The following is a 23,997-nucleotide window of genomic DNA, read 5'->3' as shown; positions in this document are numbered from 1 at the left end:
GTCTGTCGTAAAGTGAAGAATTTAGTCCATTGTGCAGTCTGAAACTGAGCGTGGAAAGGTAGTGAAGGACGTGTCGATCTTTTCTGAGAACGAGAAGGTAGAGAAATATCAGCAGGTAATTGTCGCTGTCGTTTAGGCGTGGGACCAGAGTTGGTCCGACGTGGAACGGGCCGGCGATTCGAAAATTGCCGCACCATAGAGGGAGAGGCCGGAAGCATAGTCAGAGAGCGAAGGTCAGATAAATCGAAGGAGTCAGAGGCCTCAGTACCTGAAGCGGGTGAGGAAACAGCACCGGCAAGAGGTACAGAGGCATGAGGAGTGTCCGAAGAGTGGCCCAAAGACGAGGTAGGGTCAGAACAGGGTGCGGTATCAAGAAGGGGCCCGGGGGTAGCAGGTTCATGGACTAGGGCTGCCATTGTTAGGTTACTTTTCTTTGTTTTAAAGAAAAAATAAAAGGGGTGGGACCGGGGAGGGATAGTTCCTAGGAGGAATGAAAGGGCCAGAAATCTTCCTCCGCACCCAAGAAGACCTCAGCACTGCAAGTAGCGCAGATGCAGCGTGGAACCCGTTCCATACCCTAACCATCATGCCAGTAAACCGCCAATCCAGGATAGCAACCTCTCATCTGCCGAGCTACCTCGGTGGATAAAAGAGGGCGGCTGGAAATCCGCCACAAAGCATACCTCCTTCGGCCACCACCCCCAGAATCCGAAAGGTGGCTTCCAGAGATACACCCATCGCCCGAGAGACACCCAAAGCCACCCTCCGGGATACCGGAGAAGGATCAGGACATCCCCAGGCAATCCGGATTCCATGGCAAACTACGCCACCCCCAAGAACCTCAACGGAATGGGATGGATCCCAGTACCCTTTCCCCTACCTAGGAACTAGAGTGCCTGTGGAAGAAAAAAAAAAAACCCAAAAAGGGCAAAAGGGAGGGGTGGGGAGGAGGAAAGGAAAAAGGGTAGGATGGGATAGGGAATGGGGGTAATTAGGTTCGGTCTGAGGAAGTAGACCGACAGGTCTGATTCCTCAGACCAAGAGCCTCTTCACCACACCAAGGAGCCCCCCCTTGAAGAGGAGTGGCCCCAATAGGAAATGCTCAACTGCATCCTGAAGGAAAAGTGAGCAAAAGAGGTGGATAGAGCTTCCAGGTGTAGGCAAGTGGTTCGGAGAACCGACTAAGTTATTAGACTTGCAACACTGGTATCTACAGAGGAAACTTCGCCACACAGGCATCAGGAAGAGGTAAACAGTCCCTCAGCCTGGAGTTATGTAATCTCCATCAATCTTTAGAATTATTTTAATCAAAAAGAAGCGCTAAGTCACAAGGGCTATAGTCAATCTTGTGAAGAAAACAGCATATACACGAGGTGGCTTATTTACCGTTGACAGGAGAGGAAGTAGTCTTGGGAGATCACGGACAAATCCACATGTGGAAGTCTCATGCCTGTAGGTTAGGCAAGTGAATCTGGTATCTTTTTGGTACTTTTTTCGTACAAAACTGATGAAGCCACTGTAGCGAGAAGTTCCCTTAAAGATAAAGTGTTGCACAAGTGTAATTTATGAAGGCTTTCAGGGGAAATTAAATTTTACATGCACTCTAGAGGGCCCTCACTTTTCAGCATTGCAGAAGAGTGGAATTCGTGCCATGCCATTACATGCCACTAAACGGGCAATCCAGGTTAGTAACCTTGCAATCCGCCAAAAGGCACACTTCCTTTGCCACCACCTACACGAAGCAACAGGCAGCCTCCCGGGATACACCAGTCACCCTCAAGGCACCCTGAGCCGCCGCCACCGTCTTCCTCCCCCAGGGACTATTGCTGCGTCCCCCAGATCCTGATTTCACGGCAAACACCAATGACCTCAATACAGCAGGAAGAAGGGAAGAATAGAAAAATAGAGAATCTTAGGGATGGGGGAAGTAATTATGTTCAAATCAGTGAAAGATAGAATCTTTCTAGCCAAAAAGCTTCTCTACCGTGCCAAAGAGATCAATCAAGGTTTGCCCAGCAGAAAAACTTAAACTGCACATAAATACAGTCTAGCTATTCCCGTTTTAAGAGGCTCTTTGTGCACCCCCTTCCCCTCCTTATGCAGAAGTGCTAGATACACATTCATAGGCACTATGGTGAGGGAATGTCAGTGCTATGGTGCCTAGGGCCTATCGTGTTTTGGGAAATTTAAAGTGCGGTGAACGTACGAAAGTTTAGAGTATAGTTCAGAAAGATTGGAGAGTCTCGCCTTCCTTTAAGTATCAGTACTTGTGCAATATCGGGCACTTATTTCGTGTATTTGCAGGTTCTACCACCGCTTGTGTAAGATCACAGCAATATTTTTTTCATGCTGGTTATTTTATTTTATTATGTTTTAAATTTGGTTCATAATTTTTTTTTTTTTTTGAAAGGCACATTAACATATTTCAAAGCTCACGCAGAGAGAATTTTATTTTGAAAATTTTAGTGTATTCATGTTCCAAGTTCAAAGGAGTATGATTAATTAATTATAATCAAAAAGAAGGGCTAAGCCACAAGGGCTATACAGCGCTGCAGGGTAGGGAAGGAAGCAAGGGAATTGGATGGCAGAAGGGAGGGGGGATGATCAGCAGGTTACAGAAAACAGCGGGGCAGGGGATAGTACGGGGGTAGAGGGTAGCAAGAGATTGAAGTAGAAAGGGCTGAAGGTATCAGAATTTGTGAAGTCAGTCAGTCGTTGTCAAAAAGTCAATGAGAGAGTCCGGATGAAAGGTGGGTCCATCAGCGAGAAGGGAAGGTAGAGAGAGCAGCGGAGCGAAGACGACGACAGAGGTAAATTCTGCGTGCTCGTTGATAAAGTGGGCAGTCCAACAGAATGTGGCTGACTGATAATGGAGCTTGGCAATTCTCACAGAGAGGAGCAAGACGCCTCTCCATGAGATATCCATGAGTAAGACGAGTATGGCCAATGCGAAGACGGGAGAGAGTAGTCTCCCAACCTCGACACTGGTGATAAGAAGACGGCCAGTAACCTATACTCAGTTTAATAGATTGAAGTTTGTTGCCGAGCATAGTAGACCAACGTTGTTGCCAGCGGGTGTGAAGGTGGGAAGATATTGCAGCAAAATAGTCCGTAAATGGAATACCTCTATAAGAAACTGGTAGGTCATGTACTGCTGACCGCACAGCAGTATCTGCCTGTTCATTGCCCTGTACGTCAACATGACCAGGGACCCAACAAAAAACTATCTTTATGCTTGGTAAAGATGCGGCGTAGGCAAAGTTGGATACGGAGGACTAAGGGGTGAGGTGTATCAAACTTTTGTATAGCCTGTAAAGCACTAAGGGAGTCCGAGACAACCACAAATGATGACACAGGCATAGATGCAATACGGATAAGTGCTGTAAGGATGGCATATAATTCAGCAGTAAAAATACTAGCCGAAGATAGTAAATGCCCTTGTACGACGCTGTCCGGAAACACTGCTGCGAATCCTACGCCGTCAGAAGACTTAGAGCCATCTGTGTACACAGCAATGGCATGAGAAAGAGTGAAAGTGGTAAAGAAAAAGAGCAGGAAGCGACCGTAGACAGTTGGGCTTTCGAGCAAGGTAGGGAGAAAGAACAGACTCGAACAGCTGGAACTTCCCAGGGGGGTAGGGAAAAGTGAAATGCTACATGTACATAGAAAGGTGGTAGTTGAAGAGAAGACAAGAGCGAATGAAGGCGAAGAGAGAAGGGACGGAGTAAACAGGGGCGGCGAACAAATAATGAATGTCTACTAATATCAGTGACCATTCTATAAATGGAAGGATTGCGGAGATCATGAGAGCGTACATAGTAGCGCAGGCAATGGGCATCACGGCGATCGGATAAGGATGGAACGTTCGCTTCTGCATAGAGGCTCTCGACAGGGGAAGAGCGGAAAGCACCAAGGCATAAACGTAATCCTTGGTGATGAATGGGGTTAAGGCTAGAGAGTAGCAGGAGATGCCGCTGAATAGATCTGGTCACCATAATCAAGTTTCGATAAAATAAGGGTGGAATGTAGGCGAAGGAGGGTTCGACGATCAGCTCCCCACGAAAGATAAGCAAGGGTTTTAAGAAGGTTCAGCCGGCTGTGACAAGTTGCCTTCAGAGAGGTAATGTGAGGTTTCCAGGATAACCTACGATCAAAGAGGAGGCCCAGAAACTTTACTATCACGTTCAGGGATACGGGAGCCATAGAGGTACAAAGGATGATCGGAGATGACAGAGCGTCTAGTGAAAGTGATTTGGTGGGTTTTAGTGCTGGAAAATTTAAACCCACGTGTGGTGGCCCAATTGGAAACACGGTCGATTGCATGTTGGAGAGAAACTGTAAGGAGGTGACAGTCAGCGCCTGCACAGGCAATAGCGAAGTCATCAACAGTGATGACCAAATATTTGATGGAAGACTAGAGGCCAAATCATTAATAGCAAGGAGAAAAAGTGTTGTGCTCAGAACACATCCCTGGGGGACACCTTCAGCTTGGATAAAGTCCGGGGAGAGCACATTAACCCGAACACTGAAATGCCTGTCAGTTAAAAAGTTCTTAAGGAAGGATGGTAGATTGCCTCGAAGGCCTAAGGAGTGGGCTTGGGCTAAAATATTATACCTCCAAGTTGTGTCATATGCCTTCTCAAGGTCAAAAAATATGGCAATAACCGAGTCGTTATTCGCAAAGACCTTACGAACATACGTATCCAAGCGTAGTAAGGGGTCTATGGTAGAACGTCCCTTACGAAAGCCATATTGACGAGTGGAGAGACTGTTGTGTCTCTAAATACCACACTAAACGTCTATTTACTAGGCGTTCCATTACTTTGTAAACTGCACTGGTAAGAGCAATGGGACGATAGTGGGAGGTTTCATGTCCCGTAGTGCCTGGTTTGCGGAAAGGGAGAACAATGGCGGATTTCCACAGCTGTGGAAGAACTCCTTGTGACCAAATAAGATTGTAAAGGCGTAATAGGACTGCAAGGGCTGACTGATGTAAATGTTGTAGCATACGAATATGAATGTCGTCGGGCCCAGCTGCCGATGATCGACAAGCTGAGAGTGTTGCCTCCAGTTCTTGAAGTGTAAAAGGCACATTATACTGTTCTTCTTCTCTCAGAAAAGTCAAAGGGTGCTAACTCTCTGGCAGACTGAGGAAAGAAATGAGGGGCATAGATGGAGTCTGAGAAATACGGACCAGATGATTGCCAACTTCATTGGCAACATCTAGTGGGTTTGCTATATCAACACCGGCAACCCGCAGAACAGGAGTCGGGTCAGGAGAATATTTACCACTGTTTTCGTACTTTTTTCCAGACTGCACTCAGAGGAAGCAGAGGTGATGGTGGAGACAATCTCACCAGCAAGTGCGTTTAGCGTCACGGATGACACGGCGAGCGATCGCACGCTTCTGTTTAAAATCAAGGAGTCGCTCTGTGGTTCTATTGTACCGGTACCTGCCCCATGCAGCGCGTTTCAAACGTACTGCACGAGCACAAGCAGGAGACCACCAAGGCACGCATTTCTGAGAATGCCTGCCCGAAGTTTGGGGTATAGAATGAGAAGCTGCGGTGAAAACGGAGGATGAGAAGAGGTGTAAAAGCTCATCGATGGAGGACGAAGTAGGAACCTCTTTAAAAACAGTTAGGTGTGAGTAAAGGTTCCAATTTGCCCGATTAAATTGCCAGCGTGGGGTGCGAAGAGGTGGCGAATATGAAGGGGAAGTAAGAATGATTGGGAAATGATCACTGTCATGCAAGTCCGGGAGAACAGACCAAGTGAAGTCTAATGCGGCGGAGGAAGAGCAAACAGATCGATGCAAGAGAGTAAGAGTCAGAGGATCAAAATGGGTGTGAGTACCTGTATTTAAAACATGGAGGGGGTGGGTGGCAAGAAAAGCCTCTGAATTCCACGGGAATCACAGTGAGACCCCCCCAGAGGAAATGGTGGGCATTAAAATCACCACGTAACAGAATCGGTGGCGGTAATGACGAAACAAGGAAGGCAAAATCCGGAATAGATAATGCCCAAGAAGGAGATGTAAAGAACAGCGTATACCACCTATGTAAGTGGATACGGGCTGCTGTGTAATGCAGCGAAGTATGAACAAATAGCTGATGGTACGGAATATCAGTGCGGAGAAGGGCACTTTCATTAAAGGTCCCATCAGGAAAAGGATCTGAAGAATACAATAAATTATAGCCTGAGATGCGAGAAATAACAGCAGTGTAATTTTGGTTCCTGTAAGCAAACACCAACAGGGGCAAACTGGGAGAGTAATATCTGAAGCTCACCCCAATTACCCCTGAGGCCGCGTATATTCCACTGTAAAAAGGCCATGATTGGCAATGATAAAGATACTCGAAATCCACAGGTAAGGGTTCCTACGGACTAGAAGGGTTAGAAAAGTCCACATGCGGAGGCAGTGGAAAATGTTCAAGCAGCGAAGGAACGGTGCGCTGTGAAGAAAGGAGTTGCGCAGATGGAGCAGAGGAGAGAGAGAGCAGGTGGATCAGTGTCCATTGATGGTTTGGTCTCTGCAATATATTCAGAGATTGCTTCAAGTGTTTCGGAATTCAGAGATGTCGTATGGGAGACAATATTGGGAATGGTAGGGGAGGATGAGTAAAGATTGGAACTGTATTGGACTGTACCAAGGTAGGGGGGGGAGGCGAAAGGGTGGAGGGAACTGGAGAAGCGTGGCAGGGGACAGAAGAGGCAGGAACCTGGGAGGTGGCAGAAGAGGAAGAAACTTGGGAGGGAACAGGGGAGGAAGGTACATTACGAGGAGGGTGAACCTCTGCACTTGTAACTGAGCCAGTGAGAGGGGAAAAACTAGGGACAGACAGGGAGGGTAAAATGAGGTGGAAGATGGGTAGGAGGTGTTACCGGACCTTTTTTTGACTTTTGAGAAGTAGAGGGACGATTGGGAGGAGGTGTCGTACGAGGTCTCGTCGATACTGAGGCTTGCGAGAGAACTCGAAGAAGCGAGATTAGACGTCCCGTCTGAGCCGAGGACAGCAAAAGGATTAGATACAGGAGTGATTATGGGAGAGGTAACCACAGAGGTGGGTGTAGAAGATGGGATACTAGAAGTGGGGGGGACGTTTTGAAACACGGGAATAAGAAACGCGTGGGAGTCTCCCTTGGAGGCGGAGATGAGAAACTGCCATGGCATAAGGGAGACCTTCTGTCTCTGAGGTAACGGATTTCCCGCTCGTTTAAATAGACCTGACAACGGCGAGAGTACGAAGGGTGAGCCTCATGACAGTTAAGGCAAGAGGGAGATCGATTGCAAGACATTAGAATGGTCATCGGCACCACAGACTGGGCATTCGGCGATAGATCTGCAATATTTCGCTGGATGGCCAAATCACCAGCAATTTCTACACTGTTGTGGTGTAGGGATCACCTTTCGAACTTGTAACCGATGTCCTATATAAACTGAGGATGGGAGTTCTCGGCTGTCAAAAGTTAAACGAGCCACATTGCTAGGGTATCGTCTCCGCCCACAGGCAGGAAGAATGCAAGTGTCTACCTTGAGGATTGGGAGATCTTGGAGTTCCAGCTGTTCTAGAATGTCGGTGCCACATGTCCGGAAATTTTGTTGAACTATGGTATGGGGGCAGAATGACGGTACCACTACAAGAATTGAGGGAATGATGTTTTTCAAGAGTGACAGGAACAGTATCAATATGGGAAAGACTAGAGCTCATGAGCCTGGGTAGCATTCTGTACGGTAATGATGCACGTACCACTCTTAAGAGCATGAAAAGAAATCTTTACCAACATGGCGTAGGAGTGCCTTGCCAATACTATGGTCAGAAAGATAGCAGTAGAGGAAGTTGGTCGTAAAGTGAAGAATTTAGTCCACTGTTCAGTCTGAAACAGTGTGGAAAGGTAGTGAAGGACTTGTCGATCGTTTGAGAAGAACGAGAAGGTGGAGAAGTATCATCAGCAGGTAATTGTTGACGTTTAGGCGTGGGACCAGAGTTGGTCCGACGTGGAACGGGTCGGCGATTTGAAAATTGCCGCACCGTAGAGGGAGAGGCCGGAAGCATAGTCAGAGAAGAGCGAAGGTCCGATAAATCGAAGGAGTCAGTCGAGGCCTCAGTACCTGAAGCGGGTGAGGAAACAGCACCGGCAATAGGTACAGAGGCATGAGGAATGTCTGAAGAGTGGTCCAAAGACGAGGTGGGGTCAGAACGGGGTGCGGTATCAAGAAGGGGCCCGGGGGTACCAGGTTCATGGACTAGGGCTGCCATGGTTAGGTTACTTTTCTTTTTGTTTAAGAAAAAAATATAAAAAGGGGGGGGACCGGGGAGGGATAGGTCCTAGGAGGAATGAAAGGGCTAGAAATCTCCCTCCGCGCCCAAGAGGACCTCAGCACCGCAAGTAGCGCAGATGCAACATGGAACCCGTGCCATACCCTACCCATCATGCTAGTAAACTAACTATCCGGGATAGCAACCTCGCATCTGCCGAGCTACCTCGGTGGACAAAAGAGGGCGGCCGGATATCCGCCACAAAGCATACCTCCTTCGGCCACCACTCCCCGGAATCCGAAAGGTGGCTTCCAGAGATACACTCGTCGCCCGAAAGACCCAAAGCTACTCCGGGATACCGGAGAAGGATCGGGACATCCCAGGCGATCCAGATTCCACAGCAAACTACGCCACCGCTAAGAACCTCAACGGAATGGGATGGACCCCGGTATCCCATCTCCTACCTAGGAACTAGTGCGCCTGTGGGAGAAATCCCAAAGGACAAAAAGAGGAAGGGCAAAAAGGGAGGAGTGGGGAGGAGGAAAGGAAAAAGGATAATGGGGAGGATGGGATAGGGGAGGGGAGATTGGGGGGTAATTAGGTTCGGTCTGAGGAAGACCGATAGGTCTAATTCCTCAGACCAAGAGCCTCTTCACCACGCCAAGGAGTCCCCCTTGAAGCAGAAAGGAGTATGAATTAAAGAAGCTTTCGTATGAACTAGAAAATTTAGTTTCGATAATTAGTCTTCAAAAGGATACTAGATAATTAACCTATGAAAGGAACCTGGGTAGGTAGGCTAGAAAAACCATGTTTATTTTATCTGCTTCAGTAAATATAATTAATAACTTAAAATATCAATAAAAAGTTACACATTAGCTTAATGTTCTTCTGTATAACTAGCAATATAGTTGACTAGCTTGTCAAGGACAATCCGAGCAAGTTAAGGTTTCATTTATCAAGACACTTCCAGCAGGTGGTTTATAACCCTTGCGGGTTAACATTACTATAAATATAAGTTACTCAAATGACTAAGTAATACCACAGAAGTAATGTGCTAATAGTGAGTCTCCTCAGGTTTCAGCTTCACTATCTGTTCACTAGCTTCCCATAACTTCTTAGCCAGTCCAGCGTCCTTTGCCAATTCTGAGATGTCACTTTCCTGATTAAGAAAAGAAATACAGCATTAAGGAAAATTTAGATAAAAAGGTTTCTAGAAGAAAAGAAGGTTTCTAATCAAAGATTCATCCTCCGCTTAAAACTAGTAAAACAGCTTTCTTAATGTCAAATATTTTATCTAAGTTTATGACGAAAATCAAATGTTAAACACGTCTAACACTAACAGTTAAGTATGCTTTGCCCGATTTTTCGATTTAGAAACAGTATACGTAAATGTAGAAGTCAATACATGGGGGAGAGTGCCGACTTTGTGTGGATGCTAGGTTGCCTATTTTCCCTTCTGTTTCACGTCTCTTGAAGACTACTTCAGTAACTTCAAACTATGTACCATAGAACATTGTTAACCGTAATGTTTTGCTTTAGAAAAAGCAAGGCTCAATTAGTTCATGGGTCAATGGCCTTTGAGAATTTAATCCCATTCTATATTAGATAGAATTTAAAATTTTATTACCTTTGCATCTTGCTATAGCGAAATATGCTCTGGCCAAACTATCTGGCATAAGAATCCTATGGTTGTATTGCGAATTTAAATCCGGCGTCTAGGTATGCAAGAAGAGTTAGGTTTTGGAGAATACAGACTGCATTATGTATCTAATCTGGTAACTCCCTCTGTCTTCATACTGTCAACTTCGCTTACTTCATAGTCATACATTCATCAAAAATTATATACCAAGAATGGAAAGGGTAGTCTCCCAAGCACTGCCATAAGACCAGGATACTAAGCTTAGATTCATGGAACCCATTTATGAATATCCTTTCAAACCTGGTTGGTAACTGCTGCAAAAGTAGGGAGGCGATAGCAAAATAACCAGAGAATAGAATAAGCAAGTCTGGAAGGTCAGGTACCGCTGACCGCACAGCAGTTACCATGCAAATTACCTGACCAACATAACCAGGAACCAAGCAGAAAACTTAGAAATTCTGCACGGCGAAAATTATTACGAAGGAATTAAATTGATAACTTGAGAAAAAACCCATCCAGAGTGACTACCATAAGTGTTTGTGGGCCAGGATGCAATACTGGTAACTGCTAGTAGAATTTTAGTTCAGTGGAGGAGGGGGAACTAGCAAAGTCATTAGACCGAGTCAGGAAACAGTGCTGCAAACTCTGCGCAGTCAGAATTTAGAATGCAGTGCAACCTGGGTTCTAAATTCTGACCAAGGGGGGGGGGGCGGGGTAGGGAGTTATTAACTTCCGTGCATGGCAGTAGGGAAGAACACTGCCTATCGGGATCTTCCAGATAGGCGAAATGAATAAAGGAGGGCTGCTTAGTCAAGAGCGTGGGAAGACTAAAAAAGACTAAACCAGGGGCTGTGAACACCGTTATTGTCCTGTATGCAGGACAAGCCGAGGCAATGGGCATTTCGTCGATCGTTCAAGAATAAAAAGTCGTCTGCAGAAGTTTAGAAAGTCACGGGAGAGGCCGCACAAGTGCTTCACAGTCCAGTTTCAGTAAATTATGGCTGTATGCAGGAAGTGTTTAAAGATATTCCTCCTCGAAAGAAGATTTTAAAGAGGTTCAGCCGGCTATGTCAAATTACTTTTAGGGATATAATGAGGATTAAAGGACAGATGGCTGAGAAATTTAACAGTCACGTTCAGAAATACAGGAGCCATACAAGTAGTGAAGACTGACCCCGAGAACTTCAGTTTAAAGCAACAATAACTGAAGCAAGGAGTCTTGCGTATGTAAATTATAGCAAAGTCAGTGATGACTAAACATTAGACGGGAGAACAGATTACAGATTTTTAATAAGTAGAAGAGTGGCGCTATAGATATCCGAGACTGCCTTGACCAAGGTCTGAATAAAAAAAAAAAAGCCAATTAATACCAACATTGAAAGGTCTCTTAAGAAGTTAAAGGAAGAGTGGCAGATTTCCTTAGAGGACCAAGATGTATTTTAAAGTAGTCGTGCCTGTTAATACTGCAACAGTGGTGTCAATCGTGGAGCGGCACTTGAGCCAAATACTATATTTAAATACACAAATCAACTGTTCAGTAGACTTTCCATAAACTTTCAATCTGCACTGGTAAAAGCAACAGGACGATGGTGCAAGGCATTATGGCCCAAAGTACCTGATCTACGAAAAGGGAGAAGTCAGTTTCCCCAATTAGAATTAGACTTGAGGACTGGAGGGCTGAAATTCTGAAGCGTTCGTATGCTTCAGCATTTTTCCAGTTGCCAACGAGGGCAGGGCATTTTTTTTTTTTTTTTTTTTTTTTTTTTAAAATTCCTACAAGGCACACAGGCCTCCCTGCGTGAAGGAAAGTAGTAACTGGCAAACTGATTAAGAAAGAGGGGCATTGTTGGAGCCTGTAAGAACCATAACTTATTCTTCGTAGCCTTTCATTTTCTGGGAGGAAGATATTTTACAGCCTTTAGACTCACCTTACAGTCAACAAAATATTTGCCAGTAACATTGTTCACTTCGTCAGAAACTGCCAGGTAAATAGTAGTCTGGGCTCCAAGTTCTGCATCCTGAAAAAAAAAAAAAAAAAAAAAAAAAAAAAAAAACAGGATTAACTAAACTGCACAGTATTAAGTGCATTTGAGCCCCTCAAGTGAGGGGTATTAATGCCTTTGGAGGGGGGGGGGCGGGTTTAGGAAAGGTATTCTTTTCTTCATTAGACCATTATCCACAATTCATCGCACTGCACGAGCCCTATGGGTTTAGAGTTTCCCACTCATAATTATGTCCAAGTGATTGTAATAAAAAAAGCACTAAACCACAAGGGCTATACAGCTTGGACATCAAAAGTATTGAAGTAAAAATTAACTGGCATGGTATGAATCCACGGAAGAAAAACCAATTACTTTTGTGCAATATTAGAAAGTGAAAATGCTTCTGTAAGTACTTTAAGTAATTACATTCATTCCTGCAGTAGATTATGCCAGTATAAGTGCACCACGATACTTACTTTACCTAAAAACCAGATAAGCGGACCAAAGAAGTAGTTTGAAAGTCTAGCTTCACCTTTCCATATCATCTCAGTGGCCACTATACCTGGGTGTAAGCTGTTAGCAGTCACAGCTGCAAGTAAAAATCTTTCATTAGTTATTACAAATCATTTCAAGACAATACAAAGTTGCTAGTGGCTGATGAGATGTCGATTGTATGAGTTTAGCTTTCCCATGTTCCATTGAGGAAACTATTGCCTTCCAATCCCCAGTTGCTTTATTATCTTTAAGGGTTCAAGGATTTCCCTTTATAGTAACTTTAGGATATAAAGTGCACTTAGTTCCATACACACTTAGAAAGTTATAAACTAACCTGTTCCCCTCAGCTTCTCTGCCAGCTCTCTGGTAAACAAGATATTCGCTAGTTTGCTCTGACTGTAAGAGATGAAGCTTCCAGGATATTTATTCTTCTCGTAGTTAAGGTCATCTACATTCAGCGAGGAGCCATAGGTATACACCACAGAAGACACGTTGACCACCCGACTTGGACCACTGGCTTTCAACAGCCCTAGAGAAATAACAGCATTAATAATTATGCTCAAATAAGACAGTTTATTTATGAAAGCAAAATTACTTTAGGATAAGGATAGGTTACTTCAGCCGAAGTAAAAATAATTTGTCACTTAAGTTGTGGGTGGTATCGTGGAGGTTTTGACAACAGATCAGCATGTAAGAACTAAAATTTACGCTGACTGGTGTGCAAGAAATTTAGTAAGCTCTTCCTCAGATCGATCCTGGTTGTCTTATTCCACCCAAGGGGTTCAGCGGCCTCTTTCCACCTAAACCCTTCCCCTCGACCAGGTTGTAATCAGTAAAAGCACAATTTCATTAGGTGAATAAAGTTATTCTCTGAAAAGGAATCTTAGAAGTCTTGCAAGGAACTGAACTTTTCCTTCACTTTATGAAGGTGACCGACCCTTGTAATAATTTATTTACAAACTAATTATAAAATGTCTTAACGCACCTCCCATCTCCCACATAGGTACAGACACCCGACAAATGCAAACTAATCTTCATTTAATCTCTTGACAGAACTACAGTAATTTAGATAATCCTCTAAACTTTACATCCCATCCATCTATAGAGGGCAGGCATTGCACTTTCCACCTCTAGAACTTTTCATAAGTTACTTTGCTCATTCCTAACACCAAATTAGGACTACTTTCTTACATTCTGCATGCTCTCGTAAGCCTGTTACATGTTAAAGGCTCTTTACCATAGACGACCTACATACTTTCCATCAATCCGGGATAGCAACCTCATCTGCCGAGCTACCTCGGTGGACAAGAGGGTGGCCGGATATCTACCACAAAGCATACCTCCTTCGGCCACCACCCCCCTGAATCTGAAAGGTGGCTACCAGAGATACACCCGTTGCCTGAAGGACACCCAAAGCCACTCCGGGATACCGGAGAGGGATCAGGAAATCCCTAGGCGATCCAGATTACATGGCAAACTACGCCACCGCTAAGAACCTCAACGGAATGGGATGGACCCCAGTACCTTTTCCTCTACCTAGGAACTAGCGTGCCTGTGGGAAAAACTTCAAAGGTCAAAAAGATGAATGGCAAAAGGGAGGGGGAGGAGAAAAGGAAAAAGGGGAGGATTGGATAGGGAATGGGGGTAATTAGGTTTGGTCTGAGGAAGGAGACATGCAATTCCTCAGACCAAGAGCCTCTACGCCAAGGAGCCCGTACCCCCTTGAAGTTAAATCACAGCCTTTTTACCCAGTTTTTTTTTTCCAACTCTAGTCTACCGATGTTTCCAACTAGTCAGTCTCCCAAGCGAGCCATACCACTGGTAAAAGCAATTTACAACTTTCTGCATTAGATTCATTATCTTAAGTACTTCTACCTAACACTACCATGGTGACTTCACATTCTTGGGGTAAGGTTTATTTTTGTCAGAAACTTACCAAAGTATGTTCCTCCACTTCATTTTGTCATGTGCCTTTATAAGCACAGTTGCTATTTAGAGGTGCTGAGTTTTATCCATTTTACACCATTTTTATAAATCCCTACGTCTACTAGAATTTTTGCAGTACGGTTTTGCCAATTTTTTTTTTTTTTTATTCTTTACTCTTACAGCTTCACTGTTAATTAAAGACTGAAAATTTCTCTAGGCCGAGGTATTTATTTTTAAGAATCTTAAATATTGTTGAAATGATTGTATCCAATGTTTCTGCTAAATTAATTTTATAAACCTTAAAGTACAGTTAAACAGTTTCTGAATGAAGATCCCCTTTTTTTTTTTTTTTGAAGCTTAGCTCAGTGGCTAGTAAATTTACTGATACTACCTTAACTATTTGTGTGCATTTGTCAAAATCTTCTGCACTGACGCATACGAATTTGGCGCTTTTAAGTTTAATGTGATGTTATAACATCACATCTTCAGGTGCTGAAGAATCCTTACGAATTTACAGCTTACACAAGTCAAAGGAATGAAAATTTGTGATAATTCACGAGATTAAAGCATTGGCTTATTTAAGGTAAATTTAGGGTCATTCTAAGACTAATGCATTAACCCAGCACATTTAAGCAGTGATGGGTTATGGTTTTTTTTTTTTCCTCATTCACTGGAATAGTCTGAACATACTAGCATGCTAGTTTTTACTAGGACAGGAAGAGCAGATTGTACTAACCCAACAACATGTTAGTAAGCAGAAAGGGGCCAAAGTGGTTGGTTGCCATAGTCAGCTCTAGACCATCTGCTGTTAACTTCTTCGTGTCAAAGCCATTCAGTCCTGCGTTGTTCACCTGAAGCATAAATTTTGTATGTACATTTATATTATATATATATATATAATATATAAAATATATATAATTATATATATAACGTACAAGATTAGTTAAGTCACTATATGCATAAGCACTCATGGGACCAAGGAAAAAAATTAGTATTTCCAAGCACTTAGGATTAACATTAGGGCCATTTAAAATTAATATAATAGAAAGCTGGAATGTCATCTTATCTACAGCAGTATGCACTTTCCCCATTTCCTCCAAGATGGCTACCGATGGTAAACGAAGCAGCAGTACGGCGTGTTAACACCGTAAAGGGTGCAATTTACCCCAACATTGGCTTCTGCAATGCTGCCTGTGATCAGATACTTTCAGAATTGGCAACTACGAGCTGCATGGTATAAGGACGGTGTCCTTATACCAGAAGTGCCTTCCTTCGACTTCGGGGATGGAGGTCAGACTGAGGGATGCTTCCCGAACCTACACCTGGATACGAATCCATACCTTCTTTGAGGCGGACGCCGTGGAAGTTAGCGAGGCGACGTTGGGAAGAATGAGCTCCATGCTGGATTGCCACAAGGATCCTTTACTTTCAGAAGGACGTTGAAGAGGGCCATTCCTCCTTATTGTCCTAGAGGGGTCCAGGACAAGCATGTCATTTATGCAGGACAACGGCGAATATGTCGCTGTGGAGCTTTTGATCATATGGTGGGGTGTGGAAGGGCGGCTCCAGTGTTCGATGGACTTTGCGACGATGGCAGCACCTTTGAAGTGACCGGTGCCTGTGGCATTAGCCGGAAGGATGACTGGCTGATGAGGCTGAGGAACATTGTGCGATTCTGTCAGGAGACCCCTTGGGGAGGAGGCCTTTGACCTGAGAGGCAGCAGTGGAGGAGACTAACTACAGGATACCTTGGAACTCCCTGCAGGAAATGCTCAATTTACTGGATGAGCCAGAGAAGGTTGTACCTTTTGTGGGGACAGATTCCCTGCTTGCTGTGGATCTGGCGTAGGAACCAGGGCTGTTGGGTTTGGGGGGGGAACAGGTTTTGCAAGACCAACGAGGGGAGGCTGAGGTCCACGAGCCTGGTGTTAATGTCGAGAAGGAGCTTGTGAGCCGATCTCTCGAACGGGCTGGGGGTGGTTACCAGAGGTGGTTTTTCACTCCGGCCTGGTAAGGACTCGTTGGGGGATGTGGGTAGGATGGGGTTGAGTGAACAAGGGAGGGAAGAGAAGTCAGGGAGGGAAGAGTGCACGAGATGGCTCGAGTATATTAAAGGTGGATCGGACAAGACCCAGAGGAATATAGGAAAGTCCCTTTTTGAAGTATTCAATTGTAACTATTAATGTCAATGGCCTTAGGGCTGAAGCATGCTTGGGGAGGAGTTTTGATGTGGACGAGTTTTACTCAGGAAAATACGGACGAGAGTTGGGGTTGAAAGGTTATTGTATGAAGGGTGGGGTGGTGGTGAGGGAGTCCAGTCCCCCTTTTGTGTCGTTGCAGGTGAGGGAAAGGGGGAGGGATGGGAATGTCTTCTGGGCGTTTATATGCCAGAGGATGGTCCAAGTTGAGTAAACTGGATTTTGTGAAGGAAGTTTTGTTCTATTTAAAGGGTTTGCCCATAGTTGCAGTTCTGGGAGGATGTGACTTATCAGAAATAAGGATGTGGAGCCATGAGGGACAGGTTGTGCGCTTTGTGTGTTACGGGATGTACCAAGGGATGCGGGGGGGGGGGTATGATATGGTGAGAAGCGAAGGGTACAGCACGTTTGTTAGGAGGGGCTATACCACCAGACTGGATAGAATATAGGGGACTTTGTATTATGGTCGAGCGGGTACAGACAATTTACCGATTTTCGGACCATTGGGCAGTCATGGCATGGAATAGTTTTGTTAGAATTTACCCAAGTTATTGGAAACTGCACTGCTACTTTCTGGAGAGGGGAAGGGACTGTTCAAGGGGTGGTGGAAACTTGCAAGGGAAGGGATCAAGGGGTGGGCATGTTGGGGTCTAGAGCTAAACCGGGGATTATAGCATCATAAAAGTCGAAGGGTAGAGTGTGGTGGAGGTACAGGTTGCAACAATACGTGGAGGGACAGCTGAATGGTATGGGGGTAGGTATGGAGACCTTACAGAACTCTGGTGTCTGTTAACACTGTTTTGATGCCTTTGTCAAGGGAGACAGGCTCTCGGGTTGTGATCTTTTGCAGATTTTGGGAAAGGCAGCAGGTGACCAGTTTTGAATTTGGAGGTGTGCAGGGCTGTGGGGGGGGGGGGTATATAGGAGGGGCCAGGTGCTCTAATGGAAAGCATGAGCAACTGTGCAGACCATTGGTTTGAGGAGAGTGGGAGGGCCAAGGGTACTCTATGCTTAAGATGAGGAGCAGCTTGGGGAGGGTGCTGTGCTTAGGAAGAGTAGAGGAAAGGCACCTGGGATTGAAAGGATATAACAATTTTTATTTGGTGCATTAGGATTGCCTAAAGTACTGCCTGGTAGTATTGTTCAACTACGAAGGATAGGGATGAATTAGGTATGTCATAGTGCAGGAGTTTGTTTTTGTGCCAAAAGGGGGGAAGGGGGGAAGGCACCTATTGCATACCAGGTAATTTCCTGTACGTGTTTGGATTAAAAATATTCGTGATGGTAAAGTAACATGAAGATTGAGACAGGTTTGGTTATACATCAGGGTCAGTTTGTATAACTTTACAGTGCACATGTGAGGGACATGGACTTTTTTTTGAGGCATGTTGGGGGGGGGGGAGGCGTATCTCGAAACTTCATTGGAAAGAAGTGTGACTTCATAGGGAGATTTTGAGGGTTATGTCGAGACGAGGTTTTGGGGGAAGATCGAGAGGTGGGTCAATGCTATGTATTAGTCTGTTGTGGTTAGGGTTCAGGCAAATGGCATGTAGAGTTTGCCAGTACAGATGGAGAGGGGGGGGGTTTGAGATTGATATCTGCAGTCATTTTTGCAAGTTTGCAGAATCCCTTTTATGGGCTTACTGAAGGTGGCATGAGGGAAAAGGGCGAGGGGTAGCTAAAGGCAAGGGCATTATGGGTTATTTGGACAACATTGTGGGTGGCAAGGGGTTTGCAAAGTGTGGGATGTGTGCTCGAGCTCTTTGGGGGCGGCAACAGGAAAGTGTTAATGGTGCAAAGTTGAAGTTGGAGTTAAGTTCCTGGGTGGGTGGAGGGGGATTTCGAGCGAGTGTATGGGTGGTCTGTTGATACTTAGAAACAGTCAAACTTTGTAGATGTACAGGTGCGAAGGGTGAATTAGAAGGTAACTAACTGTAGGGCCAGGAACATTTGTTTGCAGAGGGTGGTGTATCTCCAGAGGTCAGTTTATAGAGGAATTACAGAGGGTCTTAAGATATGCATGGGGTTATTAAAGATCGTGGTTAAGGAGGGAGGTAGTCAAAAGTTAGGCAGGGTGGATCGAGCCTCGTCCCTTTATGACTTAGGAAAGCAGTAGGTGAAGCAGCACTTCATAGCAGGTGGGGCAGGTAATGGTTGATTTACGGAAATGGGGAGAAGTTTTTGCAAGGATATGCTGTGCTTTCCGTTGACTGATTGGGATGCGAAGGTAAAGGTGGGTAGACGTCCAGAGAATACAAGGTGTAAGCTCTTATCCCATTTATGATTGCAGGGGGGTACTTTGAAGGATTTTAGAAAACTTTCGTTGAAACGAAGGGTATGGGAACTGGTCTATAGGTTAATGATAATTTTGGCTATGAGGTCTTTAGTAGTATGGGTTATGTGGGAGATGGGAATTGCTAGAGCTGTGGGGAAGAGACGTTCCATGTGGGTTTTTTTTTTCTTCAATCCTAGAGTTTTAAGGACTAGGTTAGGGAGGGTTTTTCAGTCTGGGGGGAGGGTAACAAGTCTGTTGAGGCTTTGATTTCTGCTGTGGGCAGGGTTCCTAAGGATGTCAGGAGGGCTGTCATGCATGTGGCACATTTGTTTGTTGGGGTATGAGGGAGGTTGCATTTTTTTTTAGGGAGGGCACTTTCAGCATGTTTATAGGACAGCTTTTAGGAATAGCCTATTACTATATGGGGAAAGTGGACGACCAGCTTCCCCCCCCCCCCCATCCGAGGGATTTCGCAGCCTGACAGGATTTCGCAGCCTGACAGTGAAAGGTTACTTCGGTTGGGAGTGGGGTAGACCCGATGATGGTTAGACTGTTTTGGTCTTACTTGGTAGGATAGTGTTTGGATAGGGCACATACAAGTGTCGAAGTGGAGCTGGGGCGTGTGATTGTGGCGTATAGAATGAAGGATGCATGCAAGAGATTAGAGATGGGTTCACAAGGGACCTGCAGTTATGTTGGTTGTGTAGTTTCCTTTTTGGAAGTTTAGGGTAATTGGCAGACTTAGTTTCAAGGTGGGATTTTTTTTTGAATGCTTCGGGTCTAATTTCATTTGTGGTTCCTAGTTTGTCATACTTTTGTACAGTGTTTAGTATGGTCCTAGCACATGCTTTAATTTTTTTTCCACGTGTACATCTAAGGAAACTACAAGGTCTATTTTTATTGGTTGTCCAGAGTTATTCTGTGGTGTATGTCAAGTTTTAGTTATTTTTCTATACTTAATGCTTAATAGTTTGTGAAATTTACTATCCTTGTGGATTACACGTATGAAGGCTTTACACCTTGTTAAAAATTGTTCTCTCCACATTGATATTTTTTCTGGTCTTTGGTGTGCAACTTCTGGGTTTTATTTTACTGTACATGTACTTTAAAATACATAAGTTTTGTTGGAGAGGTTCGCTGCTTTTCCTAATTGTGGTGTGTAACAGTTTTGCGAGTGTTAAAAAATTCACGAAGCTATTTATATATATTCCAATTAGAGTTACGCATATCGGGTTATAATTTAGTTTATGACTATAAAAACCGACTTATCCTCTTTTGAGTGGTAGGTGGATGGTGGTTTGGTTCTGTTTTGTAACTTGAGAAGTACTGTGTATACCACTTTCCTTCGTTGGGTATGTATAAGCTTTATGTATATGCAGTTTTAAATAAAAAAATTTACCTTTTTTTCGGGCAGAAATGCCGGTCTAGTAAGTTTGCGGGGTGATTTAGGTGGAAGGTAACACCATAAGTCGTTAACGAGGGTCAAGGAAGCTTAGTACTCCATCTGCAGAACTTCCTACATAAAGTAATACTGTTAAAGGTTTTAACAGAACCTCTAGTTTACATTTATTTTATCTAACTTCAAACCAGGTGTATCCCACCAAGGCAATGGCAAAGAATTTTTTTTATAGGCTATAAGGGAGGGAGAGTTCTAGGATGGAGAGAATCAGTATATACTGAGGAAACTTCATTCTATATTAATGCATTTTCAGCGAACTTACCAGAATATGGAGAGCAGTTTCTGTGTTCAGTATGTCTTTAGCAAACTTCCTGACTGAGGTCAGGTCTGACGTGTCTACCTGCCGCACTACCACATCTTTGTTGCCTGTGGTCTTCTTTATGTCCTCTGTAAAGAAGTTCTGCTATTGTGACTAGGTCATTTTAATGTAAAAAGTACCTTAAAAAGATTAACAATTTTGGTATGAAAGCAGAGTTAAATTGAGATTCAAAGTATTAAAGTTAAATTATGCAATAAAGTATGAATCTTATGTTGCTTCTATAATGGGTTTGATTGTGGGCACCAAGAAAGTTTAATAAAGGAGACTATTTGGAGCAACCACTCAATTGTGAAATGGTAGTGATAATAGTACTTTCTAGTGATTTGTTAATCTTCAGAGATTAACAGTAATCAAATTAGGAGGGGGGCTTTTAGGTACAAAATCTTTAAATCCATGAAGGGGCGATATGCTCTTCACAGTTCATGCAGGTTTGAGAAGTAATGTAATTGCTTTAATTACAAGTATTTACTGATATTAAGATTTACAATTATTTTACAGCGTAATACCAAGTGAAGAGCCTAGGTAGATACGAGGTAACTAATTTTACATTAACGTAAAGGGTTGGAGTAACAACTAATATTAACATGGGAGCAGCATATAGGCCGTGTAAAAGATTGTAAAGTGAAGATAATTTGGATTTAAGCAAACATGTTGGGAGTAGCCTTTGTAAATTATAGTTTATTTTTTTGAAGGGTACATATACAAGGTACCTATGATTTAGTGTAGCTATTCACTAAACTAAAAGTATGGGTTGGAGATGTTACTTTTCAGAAACAGAAAATGAAAGGCCTAGTAGATTACATTCTTGGCCTAGTCGAGAATGTTACTAGTACTGTTATAGGAAGATTTCAGATTACCACTTCAAAAACTGCTGAATCTGTAGGGGTCATCGTGCCGTGACATCAGAATGGCTTAGTTCTGTTGAAGTGACCTATGTAGGGTATTTATGTATTAATCAGAAGTACAATGGCAATTTAGAAATTGGTGGAAATAGGGACGTTCAGAAGCTGGTAGAGATTATATTTTACCACAAGTGAGTAGGCTATTACGACTGCTACTTTTATGAGGGTTGTGTTGAAGATTCATTTGCAGATTATAGGTAGATTATATGGAGTGTGCAGTGGGGTGGAACTTTCAAATTATGCATAATTTTATGAGTAGATAAGAGTTGTGGCTCTGTAATAGTGAATTTTCGTAATGTGAAACTAGTTAACATCAGTTTAACAAGTATCAAGGTGACTAATGTGGCAATTTAGTTAATGAAAATGCCTTGTGAAGTAACTTGTATGGGGGGGGGGGGATGAAAGACTCAGGAATAAGTGATATGAAATTATCAGTTTTAGATAAAAGTACTGTACTTTCCGTACTAAAAATTTTATTTACATGCGTGAAAGGGAAATACCTTTGCCTTACAATGTTAAAAGTCATCTTGAGAAAATGCTTTAGTCCTGTAACATTTGGCTTGGAATTTTGAGTCAAAACCAGTTTAACTTTAATGTTAAGGTACTGCAATTTTGATTCGCAAGTTTAATACTCTGTTGTATATTACTGTATTGTTATTTATGAAGTATACCTTTGTAGTATGGCTTCAAAGCCGATTAGTCTAATTTACCGTTTAGATGTTTTAATGCGATTCTTAAGTAAGAGTAGTCTTCAAAAGTAAATACCAGCGATTTGCTTCAAATTTAACTGCATTATAAACCTATGCTGCCGTACATTGCATTAATCTTTGTGCATGTAACAGACATTCTTTCCTCTATTGTAGGAGGACTAAATATTTTAGAAAAACCAAAGTAAATCGAAGTTTCGTAGTAAAATGAAAAACTAGGAAAGACATACCTGCGACTGTGGCAGCTTTCTCAACATTACGACAAGCTAGGATGACTCTGGCGCCGCGCTGAGCCAAGTCCCGAGCCGTTACCTTGCCGATACCTGAAATTTCACAGGTTAAGCTACCTCAGACAGCCGAGGTTCATTTAAATTCCATTAATTGGAAGTTAGATTGATGTAATCTAAAAATTTTAAACTTTTTAAATCTTAAGGAATGTAATTTCCAAGGGAGAGGAAAATGCCACTAAAGTGGACGTTCACAAAGGTTTAGAAAGTTTAGCACTGGCAAATTAGATTTTAAGACATGCCTGCAGATGCTCCTGTGACAATGGCAGTTTTTCCAACTAGTCTTGTTTTGGAGGTACATCTTCCCGACTGGTAACGGTAGACAAACTTGACAGCCAATGTCAATACCACACCAGTAGCAACTCCATTCACTACCATAGAGCCCACCATGTTTGCCGCTTGAATGTAAGAAAGTCATTTAGTGAATTTGTTTATCTGCAAGTAGACATTTAAAGTTTTTTTCCTATCAATTTAACTATTCGTACACGTGAATGAACAGGATAGAGAAAGGGAATATAAAAACCCAGTTTCCCTAAATTCTGGTAATGCTCTACCATCACATCCAGTTAATATTTAAACCAACAAGATTATCAGATACGCACGAGTTGTGGGTGTGCCTTGTGCAGACTCGATCACATCTAAAGACCAGGATTTTATGCTTACTGTAATTTTTAACACTCCAATTTTACCAACTGTTGCGAAGGGGGTTAGAGGTGACTAATCATAACCGAATAATTATACGAAAAGTTCTGTACCACAAAAAGATTCAGCCTGTTAAGTTACCGTATAAACAAATAGATTCGGTCTGTAGACCGTTGTGTATGGTCAAAGACTCCTGCACTTAAACAGCCTCCCTACGATCCCCGTTGGAGAAGGGAACCTGTACCATCTCCATGAAGTCTCATCGTGCGAGGATTAAACCAAAGACTGGTCATCAACGATGCCACGAAGTTTTAACTTGCATCCTCTTCAGTCAAGTCTGAATTAAGTTCTCGAACATTACTTTGAAAGAAGCTTCCCTTGTCACCTATCTTTATGAAGCAGACAAGGTACTCACGCCTGCTGCACTGAAGACTAGACGACCGTGGATTTACCATCACTACTTCACATGCTAGGTAACCTGTCCTTATGAAACTGATAAGCTCATCACTGGCAAGTCTCCCGACGAAAGGATTCGTCTCTCGACCTCCGGGGAGAGAGGACGCACGCCTAGTAGCTACACCTGCCCTCTGGTGGTGACCTTTAGCAACTAGAAGACAAAATGGCGTACCGAGTGGGACAGCGGATTAACACTGTTTGTATACAGCTGGTACGTGGCACACTTACTGGAGCAACGATGCATACATTGCTACCTGCTATCATCAGGGACGCCTATGGTGTCCCCAACGAGGAAGTATATGGTGTTGCCTTAAATGGGATGACCAGAGTATTCCTAAAACTGAATCGTACCGGCGTCTACGACAGACTTGTTGAAGAGTATCAGGAGAGGAAGGTGACGGTGAACTCGGCAGTGGACGTTGTTATGCATGACGTATCCAGGTACTATA

The 23,997-nt window shown here is 43.6% G+C and overlaps 1 protein-coding gene across 1 annotated transcript; it reads right to left on the bottom strand.

The window, feature by feature from the left end:
- Positions 1–9,071: 9,071 nt before the first annotated feature.
- Positions 9,072–22,874, bottom strand: LOC138851452 (retinol dehydrogenase 13-like). The gene is made up of 8 exons (XM_070080591.1): positions 22,693–22,874; positions 22,394–22,486; positions 20,498–20,622; positions 15,040–15,154; positions 12,712–12,906; positions 12,359–12,471; positions 11,829–11,918; positions 9,072–9,420 (listed from the first exon to the last, which is right to left on the bottom strand). The coding sequence occupies exons 1-8, from the start codon at positions 22,838–22,840 to the stop codon at positions 9,316–9,318; spliced, it is 984 nt and encodes a 327-aa protein (XP_069936692.1). The 5' UTR covers positions 22,841–22,874; the 3' UTR covers positions 9,072–9,315.
- Between the last annotated feature and the right edge of the window lie 1,123 nt (positions 22,875–23,997).

Source organism: Cherax quadricarinatus, unplaced genomic scaffold (genome assembly GCF_038502225.1).
Source record: "Cherax quadricarinatus isolate ZL_2023a unplaced genomic scaffold, ASM3850222v1 Contig652, whole genome shotgun sequence".
NCBI classification, from domain to species: domain Eukaryota; kingdom Metazoa; phylum Arthropoda; class Malacostraca; order Decapoda; family Parastacidae; genus Cherax; species Cherax quadricarinatus.
This window is presented reverse-complemented; position numbering and strand designations above follow the sequence as displayed.

Excerpts from the sequence above, each read along its gene's own strand:
- LOC138851452 (XM_070080591.1), bottom strand. The coding sequence starts at position 22,840 with ATGGTGGGCTCTATGGTAGTGAATGGAGTTGCTACTGGTGTGGTATTG. Across the intron at positions 20,623-22,393 it reads GAAAGCTGCCACAGTCGCAG|AGGACATAAAGAAGACCACA; the intron begins GTATGTCTTTCC and ends ACTTCTTTACAG. Across the intron at positions 15,155-20,497 it reads AAACTGCTCTCCATATTCTG|GTGAACAACGCAGGACTGAA; the intron begins GTAAGTTCGCTG and ends TTTATGCTTCAG.